This window comes from Corella eumyota, chromosome 5 (assembly GCF_963082875.1).
Source record: "Corella eumyota chromosome 5, kaCorEumy4.1, whole genome shotgun sequence".
In the NCBI taxonomy this organism is placed as follows: domain Eukaryota; kingdom Metazoa; phylum Chordata; class Ascidiacea; order Phlebobranchia; family Corellidae; genus Corella; species Corella eumyota.
The window spans coordinates 6,923,907-6,934,422 of record NC_137494.1 but is presented as its reverse complement, the minus strand read 5'-3'; the positions used below and the strand labels follow the sequence as shown (position 1 = coordinate 6,934,422).

Sequence of the window (10,516 nt, the reverse complement as noted above, 5' to 3'; positions counted from 1 at the left end):
TAAACACACCAAGCTAAGTTTTTCATTTATAAAATCAGTTCAGCAAATTAACAAAAAATTCTAATTTTCATGTTAACATTATAACGAAAAATGTGTAAATTATATGGCACAAAATTAATAGGCCAACTGCAGAAATTGAAGACAAAATGCTTTGAACTTTTTTGTTAAAGCCAATATAGACCAGAGCATCTTACAACGAATTTATATTTAAAATTAACTTAAAACGAATGAAGGGATTAAAATATTCGTAAAGTTTATTTTTCTTGGGAATATACAGAGCAGCTACTTAATTGATTTTTGTTTTTTATCTTCTTACATTCAAAATTGTTTTCGCAACTTCTTGCTCCACACTGGAAAAGAATTAAATAAAAATTTCTCATTGAGCCTCCTGCGCAGCATCCTCCTCCTTAGGAGCTTCCTCAAGATCAGGAATTGCTAAAAGTATCAATAGGTTTTAATATTAAAAATATTGGTAATAAATTAAAAAAAATTTGTATTAATTTCGCTATGTTTTAGTGTAACAATAAAAATTGTTGTTGTATTTTCACAAACCTTCGTCGTCACTATCTGTTTCATCCTCTTCGATATTATCCATATCGGGGGTTCCCCCAGGCATTCCCCCACCCATGTTTGCCATCATCTAAAATACAAATAAAATTTTTTAAACTTGATTACGTTTTAATTTGAGCCAACCCGACAACTTTAAAATGGTTTTACTATTGCTAATAGCAACTCAAGACTGGGTCGAAGTAACTGATGTTACTCTTATGTTTAAGTCATGCATTCCACCTTTCCACATCAAAGATAAAATTATATACAAAAAAATAACCCCATGGTGATGACAATTAATTTCTTACACTGGCAAGGTCCATGTCTCCTCCCATACCACCCATTCCTCCCATTCCGCCCATTCCTCCCATGCCTGGCATTCCACCCATTCCTCCCATGCCTGGCATTCCACCCATTCCTCCCATTCCAGGTTGCCCCTCATCTTCTGAGGACTCATCTTCATCCTTGTACCGCTGAAAATCGACTTTTAACCAATGTACCTGAAGGAATTTATTCAAAAATTGCAAATAAATAAAAATTAGAATTTAAGTGGGTTTAACTCAAAAAAATAAAAATTGCAAGGTCTCACCTTGGATTTATTTTTAAGTAATCTGGGCCAATATTTGTCATTGGCTTTTTTTGCAATTGTACAAAAAATTCCCATACCGGTTTTAATCCATTTTGAATCCTACAAAACAAAGCATGTGAGTATTTTATTCAAAATTTAACATATAAATTATTAAAAATAAATTTTTACAAAACTGGTTCTTACATCTGGAATGATGTCATCGAAAAATTCAAGTTCGTTAAAATAATTTGATTTCGAGTTGCCATCACTACCCGTAAAAGTAACTTTATTATTTTCTAAGTTAACTTTAGGGTCAACGCAACTAGAAACTTTAAAAGTTATGTACAAAACTTCGTTTCTTTGTGCCCATATTGTTGGAGCTGCATGTGCACTGAATAATATATGAATTATTTTATTTAAAAAAGAAATTAAATTTTGCTAAAATTAAATTTTTTTGCTAAATTAAATTACAAAAATTTTAAACAATTTTCTTACGGTGAATCTCCTTGGCCTTTTGTGTCTTGCGTCATTTTTAGAAAATATTATGAAATTTATAAAAGATTCTGCAAATTTGTTCCTTAATTAGCCAATTGATTTGTCTTTAATATTTCCTAATCAATCTGATCAGTTATACTGCAAAATTCAAGTTCAAATGTTGAAAAAAATTATTTAAAAAAAATTCAAGCCTTTTTAACACAAAAAAGGACCTAACAGTAACAAAAAGCAAACGAACAATTTTAGACTGTTTAACTGCTAAATAAAAATCACGTGGTTCTCTTCTATAAGCAAATAAGTCACGTGCTAAAAAATCATTCAAACTTTTAGAACATTAACCATACATACCTCCAAACGAAAATTATAATATAAATATAACTAATAATTTAAATGGATAGTTAGTAATTAAAATAAAACGTAAACTTACCTAAACTTTAAATTTCTGTAACACGCTGGATTCGAATTTTCCTGATGTTACGATAGAAAACTTAACACATTTGAGACTTTCCAATTAGTTTAACAAAATTGGCCAGTAAAATTTAAATAAATTATTTAATTACTAAAAAATACAAAAAAAGTTGTATGATTATATGAGTTATTTAAACCTAAAAATTTTTAAAGAGTATATGAAAAAATATTGTCACAAATATATCGAAGACCAGCTAAAACCATTGTTTTGCCACAAAACATCTGGATTGCTACGTTTCTTGTTCCGTTTTGGATATGTGTATGTCTTGTAGTTTTTACTTTTTTCAGTTTGTTTTGTCTTTTAACTAATAAAGATCAATATTTCGTTAAAGATTAGTTAATTTTAAACTGTGCATTACTGTAATTACTTACTTATTGTAACGTAAGGAGGCAGCCTCGTTAATAACAACGTAAAATGTCAAGACCGATACGAATCGCAATTTACAGAATTACAAAATTAATTAAATAAAAAGCACCCTAGCATTATGGTGTTATTAAAAAGTTAACCTCTAATTTAAAATATGAATGTAAATTAACTAACAACTACTGAACTAGTAATAGAATAAAGTACATTACTCTATCTCTGCCTATTATGGTTAGATAGTAAAAACTAAATATTTTTATAAATTTATCTAACACTTTTCAGCTGGTTTCCAAATAAAAACTTATTTCCAAACAAATCAAATATATAGTATCAACTATCCAGTCTGCTAGTTATCTGTTAAAAGTCTGTAGGTTGCATTTAAGTAAATGTGCAAACATAAGCTGCCATGACCATTACCCAACAATAAAAGCTCAAAATTTTGTGCTTTGTTCGACACCCTAATTACTTGACCTAATTAATACGATTTCCTTATTATTTCTGATTATTTTTTGTATCATGTTTAACACATATGTTTTAACTACAGCAAATCTGTAAATGAAACCACACATTGTTTTATAGGTTTTGTATATTTAATGTTTTATATGTAAAAGTGTTGATCTGTTTTAAATTCAACATGGATAATGATGCTGGAGAAACAATGGAAACACTTTTAAGTATGTTAATCAGTTTTAAAACTGATATTTTGGTTTGTTTTACATAAAGCTAGCAACTAGTACTTTGTAAATCTTTTTTTTTAATTTATAATACTTGTTTAGGAGTATTGTTTTTTTGCTTCATATCCCTGTTTCCTGTTTAACAGAGATCCATTTTTTATAAGGAACTTAGTTACATTAAGTTAATACAAAACAGTAAAATTTGTATGTTAATGTACTGTTAAGTGCTTATTTGATACTAAAGCCAAAATCAATATTTTCAACATTATATGTTAACAAACAGAGTGTTTTGTAGGCTAAAGTGTTTTTTTTAAATAAATATATATATTATTTAATTATATACAGATAAAGCCACCAGCCCACTAAACAGGGAAGACGATTGGGAATATATTATGAACTTTTGTGAGCGAGTTAACTCTGAACTTGAGGGGTATATACAAATTAAACTTCTTTTTTTCTGTATAATAAGCATATATTATAAATATTTTGTTTTTTTTGTGGCCTCTTTTTATACAAGTACAACTATGTTAATTTGTTTTTAGAAGTTATTTACAATACCTAGATTTTTACCAATAACTTAAAAATACTTAGATAGGCCATTTAAATTTTTGTTGTCTTACTTTTAGAGCTCAAAATAGTACTCGGCTTCTTGCTCACAAAATTCAATCACCACAAGAAAAAGAAGCCTTACAAGCATTGGTTGTTCTTGAGAGTTGTGTTAAAAACTGTGGAGATCTTTTTCATAAGGAACTTGGAAAATATCGATTTTTGAACGAAATGATTAAAATTGTTTCTCCAAAGGTATAACGCAAAATATGAAATAAATAAAGGTCTCTAAGGCAAAAAACACTTACTGTTTGTGTGGAACAGCTATTTTTTGACAGATGATTCAAAAATATCTGTATTATATTTTTTTTAGTATCTTGCAACAAGAACATCACAGAAGGTTCAGGATAAAGTAATTCAACTTTTATACACTTGGAGTATTGCCTTGACTGATCAAGTTAAAATTCGCGATGCTTATCAGATGCTCAAGAAACAAGGTTTTGATTAACCTATAAAAAAATAATTTAAATCTACAAGTTTTTAATTGAGCTATTTTATTTTTAATAAAAAAAATTTATAAAAAAAAATTAAAAAAAATTGTTGATTAGGTTATTTTTTTTTTCAGGAATTGTTACAAAGGATCCAGAATATGATCAGACTTTGGTCCAGAATCCTCCTTCTCCAAGAGATGATAGGGACACACTTTTTAAAGATGAAGATAAAAAGAAACAACTTGAAAGATTGCTAAAAAGTACAAGACCAGAAGATCTACAGGTTAAACATTTTTTTTATAAAATTTATAATATTTGTTAAATTGAGTTTAACGAAAATTTTTTAACGTTTTTCAGGCTGCGAATCGCTTAATTAAAAATGTAGTAAAAGAAGATCAAGACAAGGTGGAGAAGTTAAAGAAGCGACATTCGACCTTGGAAGAGGTCACTAACAATGTCCGAGTTCTTAACGAGATGCTGACTCATTTCACTTCTGATGGATCATCAGTTGCTGACATGCAAATGATGAAGGTAAAATAAAAATGTTTAAGTTTATTTTCTTTAAAGTAAAGTTTTTTTTCGTGATTATTTTTTTTGAGAATGGTTTTGTATTTTTTAAGAAAAGTATTCAAGTATTCGCAAAACTCTTAATAAAAATTAATTTTAAAATATGATAGAAAAGTTTAATGCCTTAAAGGCCTACTTTAAGTATTGTATAGCATACTATATGCACTGTAAAGTGCAAAGTTTTATTGTTTTTATGATTGCAATCAAATTTTAATCCACAAACCTCAAATTTCTAACATGACAAATTTTAAATAATATATTGTAGTTAAGTTTTGTAGCATAACAATTTAAGGTGTTAAGTGCCAGAATTGTTATATTTAAACACAAATAAATATAGCGCACTTAAATTCCTGAGAAACAGAGATGAGTGTCTTTTTCTTTAATCAACCGCTAATAGGACTCGGACAGCTACTTAAGTGAAGCAAAGTGTTGTAGAAATAAGTGTATTTGTGTTTCGAGTGTATCTTATAAGCCACATTTTATCTTGTAGGATTTGACTAATTTTACTAAATTAATTAGGCCTAATGTCTTTTTAGAAAACTATTTTTAATTGCTAAAAAAGGGAAAAAATTATTCTCTTTTTTACTTTTTTTGAGTTTTAATTTTAAAATTATAATTACTATAATTACTAATTTTTTGTGCTTTTTATTTTATACTCATGCTTTTTTTAATATTATTAATAGGAACTGTATGACAGTTGTCAAAAATTGCGACCGACATTGTTCCGTCTTGCATCCGACACTGATGACGATGAGTCAGCATTGATGGAGATTTTACGAGCGAACGACGATGTTTCACGAGTCATGCAGTCCTTCGAAAAGTTGGTTCAGCCTAAGTTGCGGTCAGTGACAGACAGGAAGGCAGACGGGGCTTCAGAACCTGACGCTCCAAAACAGGAAACTTTAAATCCAGGTTAAAACATTTTTAATTTTGTAAAAAATAATTTATAACTTTTTTGTTGGAATAAGTCTGGTATAACCTTGCGTGGTGATAGATAGTAGTTTTACTTTCAATTTTTGTATTATATTTATATACATATTTACAATTTTATGTAAATTTTGTAGCTTGAAATGTATATATATACATAATTAGTAGTTACTGTAAGCATAAAAAAAACTAAAATAAATATATACAAAAATCATACATGATTACAAATATGAGTTACATAATCATTAAAGTTAGTAATAATCAAGTTGTATTTTCAAAAACGATTTAAAATCAATATCATTTTAACTAACTTTCATTTTAAAAAGAAAATAATTAAAATTAATTTATTACTTAACAAAACTAATGTTGTAAAAAAAGTTTTAAAAAAGTATTTTTTATTTAAATTCATTACCAAAATATTTTGATTTTTATATTATCTGTGGTTTAAATGTTAATTAACAAAAAATTACATGTAGTAAATTTTAAAAAAAATGAATGTAGTAAAAAAAATTACATGTAGTAATTTTTTATAATTTTTGTCAGATTTTTTTGTGATTTATTTTTTATCATTTTGTAATTTTTTGATATCTGTAATCGACAGACAACACATCAAATCTAAACGATTTGACTGGAATCAGTCTTAATCCTTCGGGCATGCCATCAAATGGCTTGCTCTTTGATGCATTTCCTACTGCTTCAACAAATACAAATCCTACCAACACTATTGGTGGTATGTTAAATGAATGCACTGCATGTCTAAGCTTACAACCAGCATAGCACAACTCCCTTATCTGACCTTTGTTTTTGTTATTTGTGTATTGAATACTAGCAAAAGCATGAGTAATTCAAATTGTTTTATTAAGTTATATTTTAGAAAAACATTTTGGGTGAATACATACAGATTTTTTTAAACTATTCCAACTGTATTTTTGGCTTTGTTTTTCTGCGAAATTTATTTGAATATTAACTCATTAATTCCCTTATACATTACCACTGCACATAGAGTATTACAGAAAAAAATCAATATTTAAGTAATTAATTATTCATGAAATAATGACCAGGATTATTGCATGTTTTAAGATATTACACTTGCATAATCTAACATTAATATAAACTTTGCATGTTGGTATTGATAAATTAAATCTTGGTTTTTAACAACAGAAATGCTTTCAATTTAAAAAATGGTTAAACTAGAAAATGTTTTATGTTTTTTATCGGTTGAATAAATTTAAACATATTATATTTTATTTCGCTTTGTTTTTATGGATATTATTTATTTTAGGTGGTTTTGACGATAGCTTGTTGCTTAACTTTCAAAGTGCGCAGACATCTACGACACAAAATGATGTAAACAGTTTGTTTGATAATCTTTCCCTCCCCCAACCCAAAGAAACACCAACCCCTAACCTCCAACCTTTATTAAAGTCGACCACCCCTCAAATTCCACTTATTCAGAAACCTCCAGCTAGTACAACTGCAAAACCTGACGTTAGTTTTAATTTTTATACATTGAATTTTATTTAAAGTCATATATTAGCGATTTTTTTATACTCAAAAATTAATTAAGTTGGTGTCACTGAACACAAAAATGGTTTTAAAACTTTAAATAATTTCACCTACTTTTTAAGATATACAACTTTAAAAAAAAAATTAAAATTAATTAAAAAAAAGAAAAGGGAAGCCCTGTTTGTGATGACGTAGAAAGTACTAGCGTGTATACATTCACTAAGCTACTTAGTACTTTCTAAGTCACACAAAAATATGGTAACCTGTTTTTTTATGTTAATCATTTTCCAGTATTTTTGAAAATTAAATTGTAAGTACCACAGACATTTTTTAAAGGTTCTAAAGGCATTTTTTGATTCATTGTCAACCATACTAACATGCTATATACATCACTAACAAAATTGCAAAACTCTGTAACATAACACTTTAAAAGCGTTACCTAGCTAAGAGTTTTAATTTAAAAATGATTACACTAAAGCATAACAATTTTTTTTTAATGGGCTTAGTCAAGGCTTGTACAATTTTTAATGTGTTAGATTTTTTTGAGACGGCAAAATCCTTTTTTTGGAATTACTTAACTTTTTGCTAATAACTCTTACTCGATGCTTAAAGTTGTTTGCACTTTTTATAGATGTTCTCTGATATCGATATGCTGAGTAAGAATTTAATGGAAAAATCATTGGGTCACAAGATAGAAGGAAAATTTATGTAAGTCAAAGTTTATTTTAAAACTTATAAAAAAAAAGAAAAAATAAATCTACAAACTATTACTAAATCAAAATCATTTATTAATAAAAAACAAAAATTTATTCTAAAATTAAAAATTTTTCTAATTACAAAAGATATTTTTGCAGCGAACCAGTAAAACCAACATTAAACCAATTAAGCTCAACCAGTCAACCAGCGAACAACCAGCCAAATTTAGCACCAACCTTATTCGACGTCGATCCAATTTTAACCAATTTGGCACCAACACCATCGACCAGCAGCAACAACACCATTTCCAAACAAGACATTGACATTTTTTCTGCTGGAATTAATTTAACTGGTGCTTCAACAGAAACCCGAAATTCTAATGTAATTTCAACCACCAGTGCACCACCTGCTCCAACGACAAATAGTATTTTTAGTCAGGAACCAATAATAACCATTCTCCCACCAGTAGTCAGTAAGCCACCACCAGAAGTAACCAAACCAGTGGTCGTACCAGAAATTTCTTTGAATGATGTTTTTGTCGCATTAGAATCAATAAGACCAAGTTTGTATTTCTGATTTTTTTATTGTTATTTAAAAATTTTATTTTTATTTATAAAAAACATTTTTACAAATATTTTTTTATAGGTACTTACACTCCTATTACTGCCTATGACAACAATGGCATTAGAATAATGGTCCACTTTGCAAAAGACCATGCGCTACCATCCAGACCAGATACACTGGTGTCTGTGGTATCAATTATGAGTACGCGAACCAATCCAGTCGAGAATATTTTATTTCAAGCTGCTGCACCAAAAGTTAGTTAATTTTTTAAGTTATTTTTTTAAATTGCTGATACAACATTAAAATTACCCTTTTTTTGCAGATTATGAGGGTAAAATTACAAACCCCTTCTAACATCCAGCTTACGGCTTTTAACCCCATATTTTCAACACCCCCTATTACCCAAGTTATGACCATAGCTAACCCTGATAAGGTAAGTTAATATTTTTTACGATCCAAAAAAAATTTGAAATAAAAAAAAAAAAAAAAATTTTAACCAAAATATCTTTTTCTTTTTTTTTTATTCTCACTATAAACTTTTTATTTAAAAAAACAGAAAGAAGTAAAATTGCGATTTAAACTTGATTACAAAATCGACAGCCAGACTTCTATTTCAGAAAATGGGGTTATCACAGGATTTCCCCCTGCCGAAAAATGGGGCAACTTATAATCAAAGAAAAAATTATCCCTAATTTAAATTGATTGCCAATATTTATGATTTTTTTAATTAAGCTTTATGGTGACCATGCAGCTTAGCGTTGAGACAACTTAGCACTGGACAACTTAACTTGTGACATTTCAACCCTTGAAAACTTATTTTATTAAATGATTAATCCAAAAAAATGTTAATGTAAAGTTGATATGTTTGGTATTACGTTGTCAAAGTTTAAGTTTTCCGGGCTTAACTGATTTTAAATCAACCTTTTTACATTGTAGATATTCAAATTAGTGAAAATTTTTTGTTTTTTTCTAATTACTAAATTTAACATTTATATCGTCCCTTATAAATTAAATTGTTAGGATATTTTTTAAAATCAAAACAGGAAAAATGCAATCTAATGCGTCATAGTCGAATTATAGTTACACTTTAAAAAATAATATCTTGCTAAAATGTTCCTGTGTTTATTTGTTTATTTATTGCATATTGCTTAGTTCCCCAGCTATGCTGTTATACAAAGGCCAACTTGTTGATACTGTATAGAAATAGCCTAATAATAAACGGTACTACTATGTAGATAGGGTATTTTATTTATAGGTTAGATCATTTATTTCGGCCATTGTGTTGTGCTTACGTGCTTAAACTATTTTAAAATAGTTTTGTTTGTATGTTAAATTTTTTTTAACTTGGAATATTTGTCTACAAATAGCAACATTTATTTAAAATGTTTAATTTTTTAACATCGAAGAAGAATGATTTGTAAATTATCGTTAATCATAAATAATTTAAACACTATTTATTATAAATATTGACCATAAACATTAGTCATAGGCAAACTTTTTCAAGCATATTCTGTCGAATTTTTGGTTTTGTCTTTACATAATACCTATACCCCAACTGTAAATCTACTTAGAATTACGTAAATGCATTAGTGAAGCTAACATTGTAAATTTTGCATAGGCTGGATTCGACTAGTATACTCTGTGTTATTGTTCTGTATAGTTTTTTTAATGCGCGTTGTATACGGACATGCCTATTTTACACGAATTTTAGTAATTGTTGATATCTATATACCGTGCAATTTTGTTTGCGTTTAAATTAAAACCGAAAAAATACTGTTTTCGTTTTGTTGTAGTTATACTATAGTAGGAATTACCAAATTTAGAATGCAATGTTGACCTACTAATTAAGGTTGTATTACTTACAAGTGTATAAAATCCCCTTAAACTATTTTCAATGACTTAGTTAATACAATAATCCTAAGTAACAGACACATTAATCAATAATTTCCATTTAACGAAAAAGAGTATCGATTTTTTTGGAAATATCTTAACCGGTAGGTGGTGGTATAGAGTAGGCTACGATTTTACAGTAATAACAAACGACTTGACCAGAAGCGTATTAAATCTATAAAATTAATTTTTTTTACTAGGTTAAGTCATT

General features: G+C 28.0%; 2 protein-coding genes across 3 annotated transcripts; one reads left to right on the top strand and one right to left on the bottom strand.

The window, feature by feature from the left end:
- Window positions 1–13: 13 nt before the first annotated feature.
- On the bottom strand, window positions 14–2,091 carry LOC145751790 (prostaglandin E synthase 3-like). Its single transcript, XM_082567895.1, has 7 exons — window positions 2,040–2,091; window positions 1,613–1,750; window positions 1,322–1,508; window positions 1,139–1,237; window positions 858–1,049; window positions 553–640; window positions 14–435 (listed from the first exon to the last, which is right to left on the bottom strand). The coding sequence occupies exons 2-7, from the start codon at window positions 1,645–1,647 to the stop codon at window positions 377–379; spliced, it is 660 nt and encodes a 219-aa protein (XP_082424021.1). The 5' UTR covers window positions 1,648–1,750; window positions 2,040–2,091; the 3' UTR covers window positions 14–376.
- Window positions 2,092–2,986: 895 nt separating this feature from the next.
- On the top strand, window positions 2,987–10,173 carry LOC145751789 (ADP-ribosylation factor-binding protein GGA1-like). 2 transcript variants are annotated; one of them, XM_082567893.1, is made up of 14 exons: window positions 2,987–3,118; window positions 3,464–3,548; window positions 3,745–3,919; window positions 4,038–4,161; window positions 4,290–4,438; window positions 4,513–4,686; window positions 5,406–5,634; window positions 6,251–6,379; window positions 6,932–7,137; window positions 7,787–7,863; window positions 8,010–8,413; window positions 8,497–8,669; window positions 8,738–8,848; window positions 8,972–10,173. In XM_082567893.1, the coding sequence occupies exons 1-14, from the start codon at window positions 3,079–3,081 to the stop codon at window positions 9,083–9,085; spliced, it is 2,190 nt and encodes a 729-aa protein (XP_082424019.1). In that variant the 5' UTR covers window positions 2,987–3,078; the 3' UTR covers window positions 9,086–10,173. The 2 variants fall into 2 exon arrangements, with proteins under 2 accessions (XP_082424019.1, XP_082424020.1); XM_082567894.1 differs by lacking the exon at window positions 6,251–6,379.
- Window positions 10,174–10,516: the final 343 nt, after the last annotated feature.

Excerpts from the sequence above, each read along its gene's own strand:
- LOC145751790 (XM_082567895.1), bottom strand. The coding sequence starts at position 1,647 with ATGACGCAAGACACAAAAGGCCAAGGAGATTCACC. Across the intron at positions 1,509-1,612 it reads AAAGGCCAAGGAGATTCACC|TGCACATGCAGCTCCAACAA; the intron begins GTAAGAAAATTG and ends TATATTATTCAG. Across the intron at positions 1,238-1,321 it reads TCGATGACATCATTCCAGAT|GATTCAAAATGGATTAAAAC; the intron begins GTAAGAACCAGT and ends TTTGTTTTGTAG.
- LOC145751789 (XM_082567893.1), top strand. The coding sequence starts at position 3,079 with ATGGATAATGATGCTGGAGAAACAATGGAAACACTTTTAA. Across the intron at positions 6,380-6,931 it reads TCCTACCAACACTATTGGTG|GTGGTTTTGACGATAGCTTG; the intron begins GTATGTTAAATG and ends TATTTATTTTAG. Across the intron at positions 7,864-8,009 it reads AAGATAGAAGGAAAATTTAT|CGAACCAGTAAAACCAACAT; the intron begins GTAAGTCAAAGT and ends ATATTTTTGCAG.